Here is a 15,346-nt window from a genome sequence, read left to right as displayed (position 1 = left end):
TGCAGTTCTTGTGTTTGAGCAGAGAGTTAGCTGGATGGAGTGGGTCTTTAATGATTCTCTCTGCTCTCCTATGGCTGCGCTGTACATATATGGAGTCCATGGAGGGAAGTGCTGTGCCTATAATCCTCTCTGCAGTCTTGATTATTCGTTGCAAAGACTTCCTTTCAGCCTGAGTGATGTTGCCATACCAGACAGTGATGCCTGTTGTGAGGATGCTCTCTACAAGTCCTCTGTAGGCCTGGGTAAGAGGGCGGTAATTTAGTCCAGCCTTCCTAAGCATCCTAATAAAGTACAGCCTTTGCTGGGCTTTTTTCACGATGGATGTGGTGTTCAGACTCCAGCTCAGGTTTGATGTTACTTGTATGCCAAGGAATTTATGACTTTCAGCCCTCACCACCTCTCCCTTTAATGTGCAGAGGCTGTAGGGGAGGAGGATGTTTTCTAAAGTCCACTATGATTTCCCTTGTCTTGTCTGTGTTGAGGATGAGGTCGTTTGTCTCCCCATAGTCAGTGATGTAGTTCACAACAGACCTGTATCCTGACTCGTCCCCTTCTTTAATGAGCCCCAGGATGGTAGTGTCATCAGCATATTTGATGATGATGGTGTTGTCATGGCTTGAGAGAAGGTCATGGGTATACAGTGTGAAGAGTTTAGGACTGAGGCAGCATCCTTGTGGAGATCCCGTACTGACTGTGAGCTCAGAGGACACCTGCCCCCCCATTCTCACCACCTGTGGTCTCTCTATAAGGAAGTCCAGTATCCAGTTGCAGGTGGGAGTTGGGAGGCCGAGGACTGTCAGTTTCTCAATCAGCCTGCCTGGGTGGATGGTATTGAAGGCAGAACTGTAGTCCAGGAAAAGCATTCTGACATACGCTCCGCTACTCTCCAGGTGCTCCAGTGTGTGGTGTAAAGCTATTGCTACTGCATCATCCACTGATCGGTTGGGACGGTAGGCAAACTGAAAGGGGTCAGTAGTGTCCTGGACTGTATAATTTATATGGGCTAAGACCAGTTTTTCAAGGCACTTCATGGCGACTGATGTAAGTGCCACAGGCCTGAAGTCATTAAGAGTTTTTGTGTCTGGTCTTTTTGGAACTGGTATAATAGTTGATTTTTTAAAAATATGTGGAACAACTGCTTGAGATAAAGATGAATTAAAAATGTCTGTATACACACCAGCCAGTTGTTCACTGCAGGCCTTCAACACTCTGGGGGGAACCCCATCCGGTCCGGTGGCTTTGTGGGGGTTTACTTGCTTCAGGACTTTAAGCACTTGTGTGTGAGTCACCTGGTGGGCTGTGAGGGTGGAGTCGCAGGGGGCTTTTATAGGGTTGTCTGTATTCAGTCTGTCAAACCTGGCATAGAAGGTGTTAAGCCTATCTGGAAGGGTAGTGTCTCTGGAGTCTGTAGATGTTGTTCTCCTATAATTTGTCACTGACTGAATTCCCTGCCACATCCTGCGTGCGTTCTGGCTAATATAGTGGCTTTCCAGTTTTTGGGAATGAGCCCTTTTTGCTGCTCTACAAGAGGGGTGAATGGTATTCACTTTGATGAAAATGTGTAATTTCTCAAAACATTTGCTGTTAATTGGATTATACTCCAAAAGCAATCAACTATAGGAATCTTTCCTGGCTCTGGAACTAGCAACTGTTATTCACTTTGTTATTCACTTTATTTTATTGCTTTCAGCAGTTTTTGGTCAAACCACTGGTTGTTTTCACTTAGATTTATTTTTATACCCAAGACTATGTCCTAATATCAAGTTCCCTATTTGGATTAAAACTCCTGACTTTCACTTCACATTTTACCTCTTGAGATTGTGAAACGTTGCGTGTGTCAGCGTTGTAGTCACTGCAGCTTGACTCACCCTACCTACTCTCAGATGGGCATCCTTACTGACAGCATAGTGCTGATCAGTGCACTTCCTGCATTTATCACAACCCCGCTGGTGCCAGGGACAGAACTATGGGGGTGAGCAGGGCACTTGCTCCAGGGCCCTTCTGCATTGGTGATTGGGGCCCTATTATGACCATGACAGGCCGTATGGGGGGCCCTATCAATGTCTTGCCTTGGGGCCCTGTGTGCACTTGTTCCGCATTCAAATGTGGATGAAGCTATTAACTCTATCAAGGTAGAACTGACACACAAAAAAGGATGGTTGATGTGCCTAATCTTTATTATTATTATAACTAAATGTATACAGTGCAATCAAGTTCATTTTCAACAGCATAGCAGCACATAGCTGCTGCAAGAAATGAATGGTGAGTCTGGCCCTTGTCATTGTAAGCAAGTAAGTTTAATTTATATAGCACATTTAAACAGAAAAACTGACCAAAGTCAGTTGGTCATTGCTCCGACTTACATGTAACATTCAATTTACTTTGAATAATTATGAACAACTTCTTCTCCATGCATTCTGCATTTGAAGAGTTTTGTTGAGAAATACTGTACTGTACTGTATATCCATTTTGTAACATTTTGGGAAGCTGAAATTTTTTGCACTGGGTATTCCATTGCATTGCATTTCAAAACACGTTATATACACATAGGTTTAAAAACTAAGTTCTCAAAAGAATTCACACATAGATGATGGGACTTCTGGACAGTCATTATGAATAAAAAAATTAAAAAATTGGTGGATACTATTTCATTTGCAAGATGCACTTGTCCAGTTTTACTTTCCATCCTCCTCACATCATGTTCATCATCATCATCATCATCATCATCATCATCCCCATAACCAATCATCATCCTCCTCCGGACCATCATCCTCAATCATCATTATCATCACCGTCATCATCATTATCACCATCATCATCATCATTATCATCACCATCATCCTCAGCATCAGCATCACCATCTCCCCATCACAATCACATCTCCATCCTCATCATCATCCTCTCCTCCTTCTCAACATCAGTCCTATCCTCCTCTGCATCATCAGCATCCTCTCTTCCTCCTCCTCCTCCGCCTCATAATCATCAGCATCCTCTCCTCCTCATCATCATCATCAGAATCCTGTCCTGCTCCTCATCATCATCATTCTCTCCTGTCCTCCTCCTCATCATCATCATCAGAAGTCTCTCTTCCTCCTCCTCCTCATCATCCTCTTCTCCTCATCATCAGAATCCTCTTCTCCTCATCATCATCAGCATCCTCTCCTCCTCCTCCTCCTCCTCCTCCTCCTCCTCGCCTCATGACCACCATCAGCACTCACATCCTCCTCCGCATCCTCACAGACATGGTCATATCCTGGAGTGGAGATCATTGTTGAGAAATACTGTCGGAATAGTATCAAAAAAGTGAAGCAACAAAAAAGTGAACCGAAACATGCCATTTGTTCCATGCCAGCAGAAATGAGGTCTTTATAAGGCCAGTCTCTCCCTCTCAGAAGCCACACAGAAGAGGGACCTGTGCAAACTTGAATACTATCAAGGTAAGAAGTATCACTTGTTACTGTTCCTGCAGCTGCGAATACACAAGTTGGTTCTCTCATGTCTCTTTTCCACTGCCGGTTTTCTGGTAGGCCTTCAGCTCCACAAAGCACGACTTGGCCGCCACTTTTTGCTTTTTCGAATAGGTACAACACAGCTCAATTGTAAAGCAAAAAGTGGCGGCCAAGTAGCGCTGTGTTGAGCTGTAGGCCTACCAGAAAACCTGCAGTGGAAAAGAGGCATTAGTTTAGTTGGTTTAGCAGTCTAATTGGTTCTCTGTTCCATAAAAAAGAAAATTGTAAATAGATACATTGTCTGAAATACTTCGCCCAATAAACAAAGTGGAAAAAAACCTCAATATCATGAACACGATCTACTGAAAAGTGTCTGTGCAGTAACAATCTTGTCATCTTCCCTGTCAGGTTATAACCAACTGTGGCAGCCATGGCATTGATGGGTACTCTGAGGTGTCTGGTAGCTGTGATGATGTTTGTGTGCGCAGCCAGTGCACAACGTAAGCCATTGTTCATCCTTTATGCTTAAAAAGACGTAATAAAGGTCCACAAAACTGATCAATGTTGCTAAACATTTGGAGCATTCAGCATTGATCAGTGTGTTGTGGACCTTTATATCTCTTGTCATCTGTTTGATCCAGAATACTGATGTGTGTGCAATGTCTGTCTTTTGTTACATATATTATGCTTATTAGGGCTATAATGATGAGTGAAACACATTATGTTACAATGTTAAGTGCATCTTAATATGTATCTGAAAGATGATGGAGGAACGGTTAACTTGGAATAAGATCAATTTCTTTTGGATCATAAATTGCACAATGCAGACAGGTTGAAGAATTTGAAAGGTTTACTTGAGTTTATCCTCCACTGGCCTTGACAAGTCGCCACATCATTTTTCTTTCAACGTTTTCCATTCATTTAGGGAAGTCATTGACTTTTCTTCTTACTTTTCGACCATTGTTTGTGTGTCCGTGTATAGACAGCTAATGTGTTTCTTCGTGTTTGTTTATTAAAATTTCTGCTTTTTGTTTTTTTTCTTCAAGTAGAGACGAGAGTTAGCTTCCCCCCGGGCCGGCCCACCTCAGAAAACATCCGTAACATCTGCCTCCATGGCAACGCCAGGCCTCGGTACCCTCTGACAGACCTGCCTAATGGAGGCCACGGCACCGTGAGGCGCGAGGCGGACGTCATCCACCGCACCGAGGCCTGGTACAGCCAGCAGTGTTGCCAGGGCGACTGGGAGAAGAACACCAGGAAGGCAGTGTGCTGTGCGCTTCATGCAGTATGTAGATTACAGTCGTCGGCGTAAACGTACAAACAGAGGTCAGCTGTCCCAGGCCCAGGATGTTGGGGGGCCCAACATTGGGTCCTCATTACATTGGATGGGGGTCCTTTCAGATGACTTTGTCCTGGGCCCAGCCAAAGCTGTCAGCGGCCCTGCGTACAAAATCAGACACACACGCGCACACGCACACGCACACACACACACACACACACACACACACACACACACACACACACACACACACACACACACACACACACACACACACACACACACACACACACACACACACACACAGGTTCAGTGACAAACAACTATCCTGAGGTTATTTTGTATGACATAAAAAAATATCCAATGTATGTGGCAGTCTGTCACTCTCAAGCACACACCCTAATGAGTACACAGTACACCCTCACAAGTGCACACCCTAACAAGCACACATCCTAACACCATGTTGCTCTCTCTTTCTCTCTCTCTCTGTCGCTCTCCTGCAGTGGAAGAAGACAATGGACATCCTGTGTGAAGAGGAGTCGATGATTAAGACTCAGCAGCGCTCCTGCTGTCAGGTGCAGGGTAAGGAGAGGAGGGACTGCTTCGCTGGGAAGGCCCCCAACCCCTCCTACCTGCCGCCCTCCAGCCCCTACACGGGCCCCAACGTCCTGCCCCAGGGGCCCGCCTTCGTCCCCCCAGGCACCTGCTCCACAATGCTACAGCAGAAGAATTAGAATGGAGGAACTTTATTGATCACAAGGACGCTTTGCCTTGCGCTTTACCTTGAGGCTTTACCTGTAGTTCATGACAGTACATCAGTCTGATTTTTTTGTTGTTGGTCTGACTTTCTCGTCCCGGGTTTCCCATGAAGAAACAACAAGGGAACTCAAGAACACAAATACTGCTAGATTTTTACAAAACAATTGGTTGTATTATATTTTGACCAGAATACGTATACATATCATGTATATTATCACCAGAATATGTTTTTAAAAATGTATATTGTGACAGAGTGACATCCTCCAATGCAATGATTCTGTTATCTGGTGATAGCCATATTTGTAGAAAAGAAGAAAAACCATGCCTGAAGTTGAACAGATTGTCTACTTTACACACCCATATCTGTACCTTCATCCCATTTGCAATCTGTATTGCATGCCATTTCTTCGTTGGTATGTTTGAATTCTGTCTTTTGTATGTAATTGCTCATAAGTGTTGCACTAAACGCAATAAATATATTTTAAAAAAAACATAGGCTAATGCTATCCATGTTCACTGTGTTTGACCTTTCCACTTTTGCGCCTGCCCTGGAAGTGACTGCACTGTATGCTACAAACACTTGAAGAGTTCAGATGCAAAACCCCCTAACTGCCATTTCAGAAAATAATCTTAATTCATTTTTATTTAATACAAAGCTACCAAAATGCATATTTTTTCATTGTATTTACGCAATATAACTATTTATATGTATTATCAAGTACATGAATGTAAACCAAACCAACAACAGGATTTTCTAAAAATATAGAAGTGCAGGTCTTCAGAAATGGAGTTAGGGGTTTTTGCATCTGAACTCTTCACTTGGAGCATGGCATTTTTGAGGCCATGGTTTTAAAATTAAAAAGGTAAACGTCACATATTCCAAAGGGCTTGGTTTTACCCGTGCAATTCAGCTAGGTGAATGGCTGGTTCAATGATCACCTGGTTAACCCATTTTAGCCTGGAGCGACATACGCTGCATGCAGGCTCTTGAGATTTGAGGTTTTTTTTTAAATCAACAATGTGGGTATGTTAGAGCTGAATGAACACATTCCAATGCAAAATAAGGGTCATAGCTTTTAAATGCAACTTATTTCATTTTTATGTGCTTCGGAGGCTGAGATAATTTAGGTTTTAATAGGCAGAAAGCACCTTTTCCCAAAAAGGGCTCAGGCTAAAATGGGTTGAATTGGATAGGTAAAACAAGGTCATTTGGAAAATGAGGCACTAGATTGTAACTAATGAATCCACTTTGCCCACCGCTGATTTATTATTGTCAAGTCGTCCCTACTTTACACTAATGGCATTTTGAGTCATATTTTGGAGCAATACTTCCACCTAGTGGCGCGATAAGGAAGTTCTTCATTTAGTTGCATAACACTTGTTCACATAGAATTAAACCAATAACATCATCATTAATTTACATTTCTAATTTAGCATAGGCAAAACATCACATGAAGACAACATGAGAAAACACGTATGCATGGGGCAGATCATATCGTAAAAGGGAACCCACAGAGACGGCCTGCAGGCATGCAGGACATTGCAGACAACAGATTGTACTTCCTCATCTGTTCACTGTTACACACACTCAATGACTACACATAGATTATACATACAACCGTTGCACCATAGTGTCCTGGATGAGCCAACTGCTTTCTTACATTGTACACAAACAAAATGGGCAGTCATGGGTGAGCGGTTAGGGCGTCAGACATCCCAGAGGTTGCCGGTTCGACTCCCGACCCGCCAGGTTGGTGGGGGGAGTAATCAACCAGTGCTCTCCCCTATCCTCCTCCATGACTTAGGTACCCTGAGCATGGTACCGTCCCACTGCACTGCTCCTCATGGGGCGCCACTGAGGGCTGCCCCCTTGCACGGGTGAGGCATAAATGCAATTTCGTTGTGTGTTCACTTGTGTGCTGTGGAGTGCTGTGTCACAATGACAATGGGAGTTGGAGTTTCCCAATGGGCTTTCGCTTTCACAAAATGTAATTTTGACTTCAGACTTATCATATGGCATGACCTATGACCTTTTGGCGTGTCCACAAAGTTCACGTCATGAGACTCACTAACAACATTATAATGTGATTTGTATGTTTCTGATTAAATTTGTGAAATACTATTATGCAGATCAAAAGACCATTCCAAAAACTAGCTAAGATGTTGAAGTCAAATTGTGAATTGCCCGAAGAATCATGAATGATAGGAGGGTTGCCAGTTCGATTCCCGACCCACCAGGTACGTGGGGGGAGTAACTAATTAACCAGCGCTTTCCCCCATCCTCCTCCACAGTTACCCTGAGCATGGTTCGCCTGATGCACTGCTCCCTTCGGGCACCGTTTGGGGTTGCCCCTTTGCACGGGTGAGGCATACCGGTAAATATAATTGTGTTGTGTGCACGGTTTGCTGTGGAGTGCTGTCACAATGGTAGTTTCCCAAGCAGCCTTTCATGTATACGGTATGTTGTTACCTGACCCTGCTATTTAGATTTAGAGTAGAGTAACATTTATTTGTGTATTTTGGGGGGGTCCTGAGTCTCGAACAGTGGTAGGCCTATGCAATTCCAATGTATGCAAGTCTGTGTGGCCTATGTTTAATCTGTTGTGCAATTTTGTAAATTTGAGTAGGCCCTATGCTGCTGGACGCCATCATTTCTTTGGGATTAATGAAGCTACTGCATTAGGCCTTCTCTGCTCTAGCCTACTATGAGCCTTGTGTGCAAAACAGCGCAATCCTCTAAGGACCTACTATTATAAGCATTTAACTCAAGGTGCTCAACACTTTAAATTGCAAAACTAGCCTACACCAATTTTAAATTTCATGAGCACCATCACACCTAAGACAAACTGTCTGGATAAAATTCATGGACAGGTGTTTGCCTAGTGCAGGCTACTGTCACTGTCCATTGCCTAGTGCAGGCTACTGTCACTGTCCAAAATAAAGCAGCATAGGCCAACTCTGTTGCCACCTCTTCAGAAGCAGGTCAAGAAGCACTAATACTAACTGTAGTATATGCCCTTGGCTTAGCTGCATTGCAACTTCAATGGAGCAACAGCCAGAAGGACACAGCCAACCCAAGAGGATTGACTGACTGACCTTATAGAGCTCTTCAGCGTTGACGTCAACTTGTATGCGGCGTTTGGACTACCGGTTCCCTGGCGATTTTTTACATTGCAAAACGCCATAGAGATTCAGGTTTGGCAAAAATATAAGTTGCACGGCAACAACGAACATTAGCGTGTCCCCGCATCCCTTTCTCATTAGTGGAACGGATCGTATCATCATGTTGGTGTATTCACATGTTAAATCATGACGATTATAATTCAATATTGCTAACCCCTTTCTGATCATTAAAACTTCCGAACTACATACTTTCCTTTGGTTGCCATGGGTACAACCTTCTGCACGTACATGCCGTTAGATACTGGCGCCGTTTCTGTAGTCGCCAAAAGCTTCCGGGTTTAGCATATGGACGCAACATCGTATTTATGTCGAAGTTTGACACAAAATGATCAACCATGTCACACCTACAGCCTATTTTTAACACCCTCGACAGTTTGCGGGGGTTCGCTAAGCGCGTGCTTGCACTCGGAGCTTATTTGAAATTTACCCCTATTCATTCCCAATGGAGGCCGGAAGCCGATAGGAACCAGGACGTCCTTAAATGCTAACATGAAAGACTACAATCTACTACATGCTTCCGCTTCCGCTGAAGAACTCTATACTCAAGAATCCTTTCCAAAAACCCTTTCAGCAGCAGTGAACAACTGGGTGCTCGACACTGAAGAGAGGGTGGATGTGACGCAGGGCAAACGCCCACAATTCCTTGCTATGTTCCGGTTTCCATTCCTTCAGTGCTAAGATGGCGGACCGGCGACGACGAAGGAGGCGCGCGTCTCAGGACAGCGAAGAGGAGGACGAATCTGCCTCCGGTTCGGAAACTGAAGCACCATCTTCAGTAACGACAAAGGCCCGTGATAGGGACCCCGAGACCGTTGAGGTGCCATCGGTTCGACCTGTGACAAAGAGCGATGACGAATCGGAGTGTGTAAGTGCCCCCCTCTGAGTTGGTGGTAGCAATGTTGCTAATCTAGCCTAGTCCGGAGATGACGGCTGGTTTGATGTTGAAGTTTTTGAGTTATCCAACTCTCAAGGCTTTGTGGATTGTAGTCTATGTCCTAGCAACAGGAACTGGGAGAGGTTATTTAATTCCCATAACGTACACTGACGTCCATCTTTTCTTTTTTAAACTAGCAAATAGAAACCCACTACATGCAAGTACTAGCTGAGTAGCTACGTCTGGTTAAAGCTAGAGAGGTCGGTTGAGGAATATCTTATACCAGCTCTTGGTTATGCCTGAAGGGAAACCGTTGCTAGATAAATAAGTAAATAAAAACGACTTGTGTAAATGGTTTGGCAGTTGTAGATAAGACGTCTATGGAACTTTATTAACGCTGGCTCGCAGGATAACATTAATCTGGTCAGCGTCGTTACCAAACAGGGCGCGCTTTCACTTCCGACGGGATGATTATTTGTAAATGACCATCACCTGTATGTTGGCGCTGTTTGTAATGAGCATCCTCAGTTGGAAAAGAGCAAGTGAGTGTTGCATGATTTGTTTTGGCTCTTATCAAAGAACTTGGATCTATTTATGCTGTGTTGTTACCGTGGATGTCGTCTAGTCGCATGTAGCATGAAAGATGGACATGCAAGATCATGAATGACCCAGTTCTGTGTGTCAGTAGGCCTATGCTGGATTACAAACCTGAATAAAGAGTCTAACCCCAATCATCAGTGGAGCGCATTTATCGTAACATTCTAGCGCCATGTTGACATGATCTAACACGCTGAAACGGTCTTCGCTAGAGGGGTAAAAACGCGCGCTTGGACCACCACAGGGCAACAATGCCTTCTCATCATGGATGGTCGTCTGTCCACTGCTCCACGCTGTGCAATCATTTAATGCTTTTACCCTAAAGTACCCACGAAGAACACTCGAAGCACTGAACTGAGTTGACCCTTCCCTTTTTCAAAATCAAAAGTGAAACAGCACTCCAGAATGTTTGTGCTCGTGGTGACTCGTGCGGGCCCATACTCATAGATGTGTATAGAAGTCTTCTATACACATCTATGCCCATACTAACTTCATCCTTGATTTCTTGGTTCTCACAGGAGAGTGAAGATGGCGGCGTAGGTGAAGGTAAGACACATTCTCTCTGCTTTTGTTATTCCACTCGATTTGTGTTCTGTTGTCAGAGCCTGTCTCGGATAACTATTATTGTAATGCAAGTACATGTCTGTGAAGATTTGAACCTGAACCCAAATACACCGTTCTACTAAGTACATCTATGCTCTTATATAGGGCTCCTACGGTCATGTAAAACCTTCAAAAGTTTTGGAATTTGAAAATTCAATTTCCAGACCCTGGGAATATTATGGAAAATTATTTGTCCAGAAGGTTTGGAAAAGTCATGGACATTTTATCTAATGGTTTATCAATTATATAAATGAACCCTGTTTATAAGACTTACCGGAGTTACTATATCAGGGTCTGTAAAATATGGCTGGGTTGAATTCTGTCTTTCTTTCCCTCCCTGCAGCGGTGTTGTCAGACTATGACAGTGCAGATCCTGAGGAGAACGGCTCACATTCAGAGGTTAGTTACCACGGCAACTCCAGACAGACATTAACTGGAGGCTTGAAGCATCTATGAACAGCACAGTCTTACCCTCACCCTAAACCTGCATCCACTGCAGAATGGCATTGCTTTTACATAACTCTGGGCCTCTCCTGTCTTCTCTGTGTCTGGAATAGTCTGGAAATGTCTGGATAGAATTGAATTGGCCTGTGTTCCTGCTGTGGGAGAGTATGACCGGAAGAGAGTGGGAGAGAGAGATGTGGCAGGGCTAGCAAACGAACCTGGCTGGACTCAAACCTGGGTCGCCATGGGCATGCAAGCCCATATGTAGGTTGCTTGATGTTGCCTTGAGAGGACTTGTGCAAATGCTGTGACTGCAGCACTGTGCCTTTATCCTGTGACTTCAGCCTTTCTGTGGCTTTAACGCGCATCTTAAGACTGGTTGACTGTGGCTTTGACTGGCCAAATTGAGTGCATCTGTTTGAAGGTCCTTTGCCTACTCGTCTGATTTTGGCAGTGACTTGGTGATGCTTATGTCTGGCCAGATTGACTGCCTCGTTTCTCGCAAGCAGCATTGTTACTAACCTTATGTTGCATTCCAGATTGGTGGGAGCTAGGCTGTTAACTGACCTCCTACTAGCTGAAATGCATTTGGAACAGCTGTTGAAGCTGAACATGCAAAGCGTGCCACAGCGAAGTACGCTGACTTCCCTACATTGAAAGTCGTGACGTCAACAATGGCAGTGTGCAGTGATATGAATATTTTGTTTAACCATTTTTTCAGAAATGATTATAAAAAATTGAATTGGTTAATGGTTGCAAAACAGCTCCTGAACTTCGCCAGCATGAAGTTGTGTTGACATTGCCTCTTTCAATGATGTGCGGCGAAGTGAAAAACGTCTGTAGTTTACATAGCTCACATCTTCCAACAGGTGGGCAGGTATTCTTGGCCCTCCATGTTTGTAGTGTGTTTGACCTGCTGTCTGGAACGCTTAAGGTGGGAAGTAGCTGACTCCTGGTGGCATTTTGGGAAGTTCCTACCACTTAGGAGGGAACACACAATTAGCCTTGTGTTGTGGTGTCTTTGAAATGGCCACGACATGGGGATACTTTGTCCCTTCTGACTGGACAGGTGGAGCTTACCTGTCCAAAAGCTCCATTGGTTGTGGGTGCTGTCTGACTTTGATGGGGCTTTGAAAGTGAGTTAGTGTCTGACCAGATTTCACGCATGTGTTGAAGGCCCTTTTGGTAGTCTACGCTCACTTTGAAGCAGCTCTGAAAGTGACAGTGTGTGACTTCCAATATGCACACTCCTGTCCTCCACTTGTGCTTGTGGCCTCTGTGGGGAAAAAGATTAAGTTTCACTGCTGTCAGCCAAGCCACAACAACTTTTGGAGAACTGTTTTTCATTCACCATCCCGATTGCAAATGAGAAAATTACACTAGAATTGTGCTTTTGCAAGATACTGAATACATTTTCTGTCGTCAGTGACATCATCATGAGATCACAGGCAGGCAAGTGAGCAAGGGAGGACAGGAGTCCGCAGATCGGAATCCACACAGAGATCAGATTGAGTGCATGTCTTGGTGTCTGTCTCAATCGGTAGTTGCTGCTGACTTTGAGACCGCTTTGAAAGTGGCATAGTGATGTCTGACTGTACAGCCGGCCAGATTGACCGCATGTGTCAGTGTCTCCATTGGTATTTCATGCTGCCTTTGAGATGACAATGAAAGTAACCTAGTGATGCCTTCCTCCGGCCATATTGTCAGCATCAGTCGGAGGCTCTGTGGGTAGTCTGTCTGATGGGCGTCTGCTAGCTGTTGTGAGCGGAGAGAGAGGGTGCATTCCAATATGCACACACCTCCGTCCTCCATTTGTGCTTGTTGCCTCGTACCAGGAAATGCGGTCGTGATGACATCACTGACAACAGCGTTATATTTCAATGTCTTGCAAAAGCTCAATTGTAAAGTGTTCTCATTTGCTAACTGGATGGTGAATGAATAATAAGGGAAACTTCATTGTTTTCTCCTCGGAGACGGGGCATCAGCAAAACGTGAGGCCGCAAGCACAAGTGGAGGACGCAAGGACGCATATTGCAATGCACTCAGGGTCCTCAGGAGAGGTTTTGCTTCTAATTGCTTACATAATTCCTCAGCCCACACGAGACCACAGCTTGTGTAATATCCCGACACATCCAGATGGCTTCCTCTCTTCTTCTGCTTTCTGTCTCTTTCTTTCTCCTCCTCCTCTCGGTCCCCTTTTCACGTCCGCCCGCTACACCTCTTCGTCCTTTCCTCCTCTCGTCTCCCATCTGTCTTCATCTCGCTTCATTCTTTTGCATCCTGTCGCACACGCGCACGCTTGCTCAGCTGCCAAGAGGCAGAGGCCTTTCACCATTGGTGTCCTAGCAACTTGTCTCTGTCCGTCTGTGGCAGCTGCACTGAACTCCTCAAGTACATCTCTCTCTCTCTCTCTCTCTCTCTCTCTGTCCTGTACATTTCCACCCTCTGCCTCTTTTTGTGTCCCTCTCTCATTCTCCCTCTGCCCACCCACCCCCATTCTATCTCTCCTCTCTCTCCTCTAGTCTTCCTCCTTCCTCTCACATGCTGTTTCCTCTTCGGAGTACATTTCCATCCTTCCCCTCCTCTCCCACACAGAGATGCGCACACACAAACACAAGTACACCTCTCTCTCTCTGTGTGTCTGTCTCCTCGTCCTTAATCCATGATGGTGATGAGACTGAGGCTGTCTCTGTGGATAGCAGGTCCAGGCCACTCTGTTCCTCTTTTGCATCGAGACCAGCATGCTACCACCCCTACGTACGCGCGCGCACAAGGAGTACACTGCTTATATCTCTCCACTCCATGGCATGATAGGATGACAAGCGACAGGAGTGGCCTTTGTAGAGAGAACATGATGTTCTGAGGCTTTTCTTTTCTTGCAGCCCTCTCTATTATAACACTGTTTGTTCCAGATTGAGATTAACCACTTCATGTAAGCAGTGCACTAACTCAGACAATGAAAGGCGTTGTGAACAATGCTATAGGGTGGAAAGTGCCTGGTTGGTCAGGTATGTAGGAGGAGGAAGTGAGGGAAAACCCCTGTAATCCAGAAATGTAGTGATTTGCAAGTTCTGTTATAGCACAATGGTGTTACTGTTTTTGTTTTTAGTGCAGTACACGACACCGGCATATTGGATCATATCTGGATATGCTGTAGTAAAAGGTCTATGGCAGTGGTTCCCAACCTATGGGTCGGGACCCACCTTATGGGTCGCCAAAGATCCACAGGGGGTCGCGGAGCCCTCTTGATTTTAAGGGGTTTCATTTTAAATATATATAGGCCATTTTGGATAAAAGACAAAGCATTTAACTAATAAATGCATAGAAGCAACACATTGTAAGTGCTACATTAAACATTTATTCTATATTTGACCAAAGACGAATTGAAGAATAAAATAACTAAAATTAGTTTTCGCAGGAAACAGAGGGCATCTTGTGACTCCGTCTCGTGCGGGTGCTCGCGTGGTTGGGTCACCAAAGCATACAATAGTAAAAACATGGGTCCCTTGAGAAAAAGGTTGGGAACCACTGGTCTATGGTCACTTGCGCTCCCTCTTGCACTCACACACATTCTCTCTCTCGCTCTCAGGGAGGTGAGGAAGACGAGCATGAGGAGGATGCATCCCAACCGGCGGCAGCACCCGAGCCCCCGGCCGTGGCCGTGGCCCTGGAGGAGCTGGAGGAAGGAGAGATCAAAGAAGAGGAGCTGGAGGAAGGAGAGATCATAGAGGGAGGAGAGCAGGGACTGGAGGAAGGAGAGATCGTGGAGAAGGAGGAGGCCAAGACGGGCGACAAGAACAACCTGGCTGGGGAGAGGCAGAGCGGAGATGGACAGGTATGAGTTATCTAGATTATCTATGAGGTATCTAGATTTATTGACCGTTGATTCAACTGTACTGATGGCATACTGAAGGAAGCAGAATTACATTTTTAGTGGTCAGCTGTAGGGGTGTGAATCATACGATGCCGTATCAATTTCTTAAACCAGGGACTCGGATTACTTTCGATTCTTAGAATACTTAAGAATTCCCCACGATGCGGTACAATTTGATCGCTTTTCCAAATGTAAAGATGTATGCTCTTAACTTGTCTACAAACTCAACGCGTCTGTGATGAAATCCTAGCTTGTTTTGTTACAGAAGAGTGGAGGCCTCAAGT

The 15,346-nt window shown here is 44.9% G+C and overlaps 2 protein-coding genes and 1 long non-coding RNA gene across 4 annotated transcripts in view; 2 read left to right on the top strand and 1 right to left on the bottom strand.

Annotated features, from left to right (window-relative positions):
* Positions 1-2,329: 2,329 nt before the first annotated feature.
* On the bottom strand, positions 2,330-11,107 carry LOC134438494 (uncharacterized). The gene is made up of 3 exons (XR_010032595.1): positions 11,019-11,107; positions 4,768-4,889; positions 2,330-3,253 (listed from the first exon to the last, which is right to left on the bottom strand). It is a non-coding gene; the product is annotated as an uncharacterized LOC134438494 (long non-coding RNA).
* On the top strand, positions 3,332-5,975 carry LOC134438471 (extracellular matrix protein 1-like). Of its 2 annotated transcripts, none has more exons than XM_063188058.1 (4): positions 3,332-3,437; positions 3,858-3,949; positions 4,499-4,734; positions 5,232-5,975. In XM_063188058.1, the coding sequence occupies exons 2-4, from the start codon at positions 3,880-3,882 to the stop codon at positions 5,460-5,462; spliced, it is 537 nt and encodes a 178-aa protein (XP_063044128.1). In that variant the 5' UTR covers positions 3,332-3,437; positions 3,858-3,879; the 3' UTR covers positions 5,463-5,975. The 2 variants fall into 2 exon arrangements, with proteins under 2 accessions (XP_063044128.1, XP_063044120.1); XM_063188050.1 differs by having other exon boundaries at positions 4,496-4,734; positions 5,232-5,974.
* The window catches only part of casc3 (casc3 exon junction complex subunit), a 23,551-nt gene continuing 17,506 nt past the window's right edge, over positions 9,302-15,346 (top strand). Inside the window, exons 1-4 of the mRNA XM_063187969.1 lie at positions 9,302-9,535; positions 10,660-10,687; positions 11,088-11,143; positions 14,778-15,023. Coding sequence (XP_063044039.1) covers positions 9,350-9,535; positions 10,660-10,687; positions 11,088-11,143; positions 14,778-15,023 — 516 coding nt within the window. The 5' untranslated portion in view covers positions 9,302-9,349. The remainder of the gene's footprint in view (positions 9,536-10,659; positions 10,688-11,087; positions 11,144-14,777; positions 15,024-15,346) is intronic.

The sequence above is a fragment of the Engraulis encrasicolus genome, chromosome 2, assembly GCF_034702125.1.
Source record: "Engraulis encrasicolus isolate BLACKSEA-1 chromosome 2, IST_EnEncr_1.0, whole genome shotgun sequence".
NCBI classification, from domain to species: Eukaryota; Metazoa; Chordata; class Actinopteri; order Clupeiformes; family Engraulidae; genus Engraulis; species Engraulis encrasicolus.
Note: the sequence above shows the minus strand (reverse complement) of the source record. Positions and strands in the feature narration are given on the sequence as shown.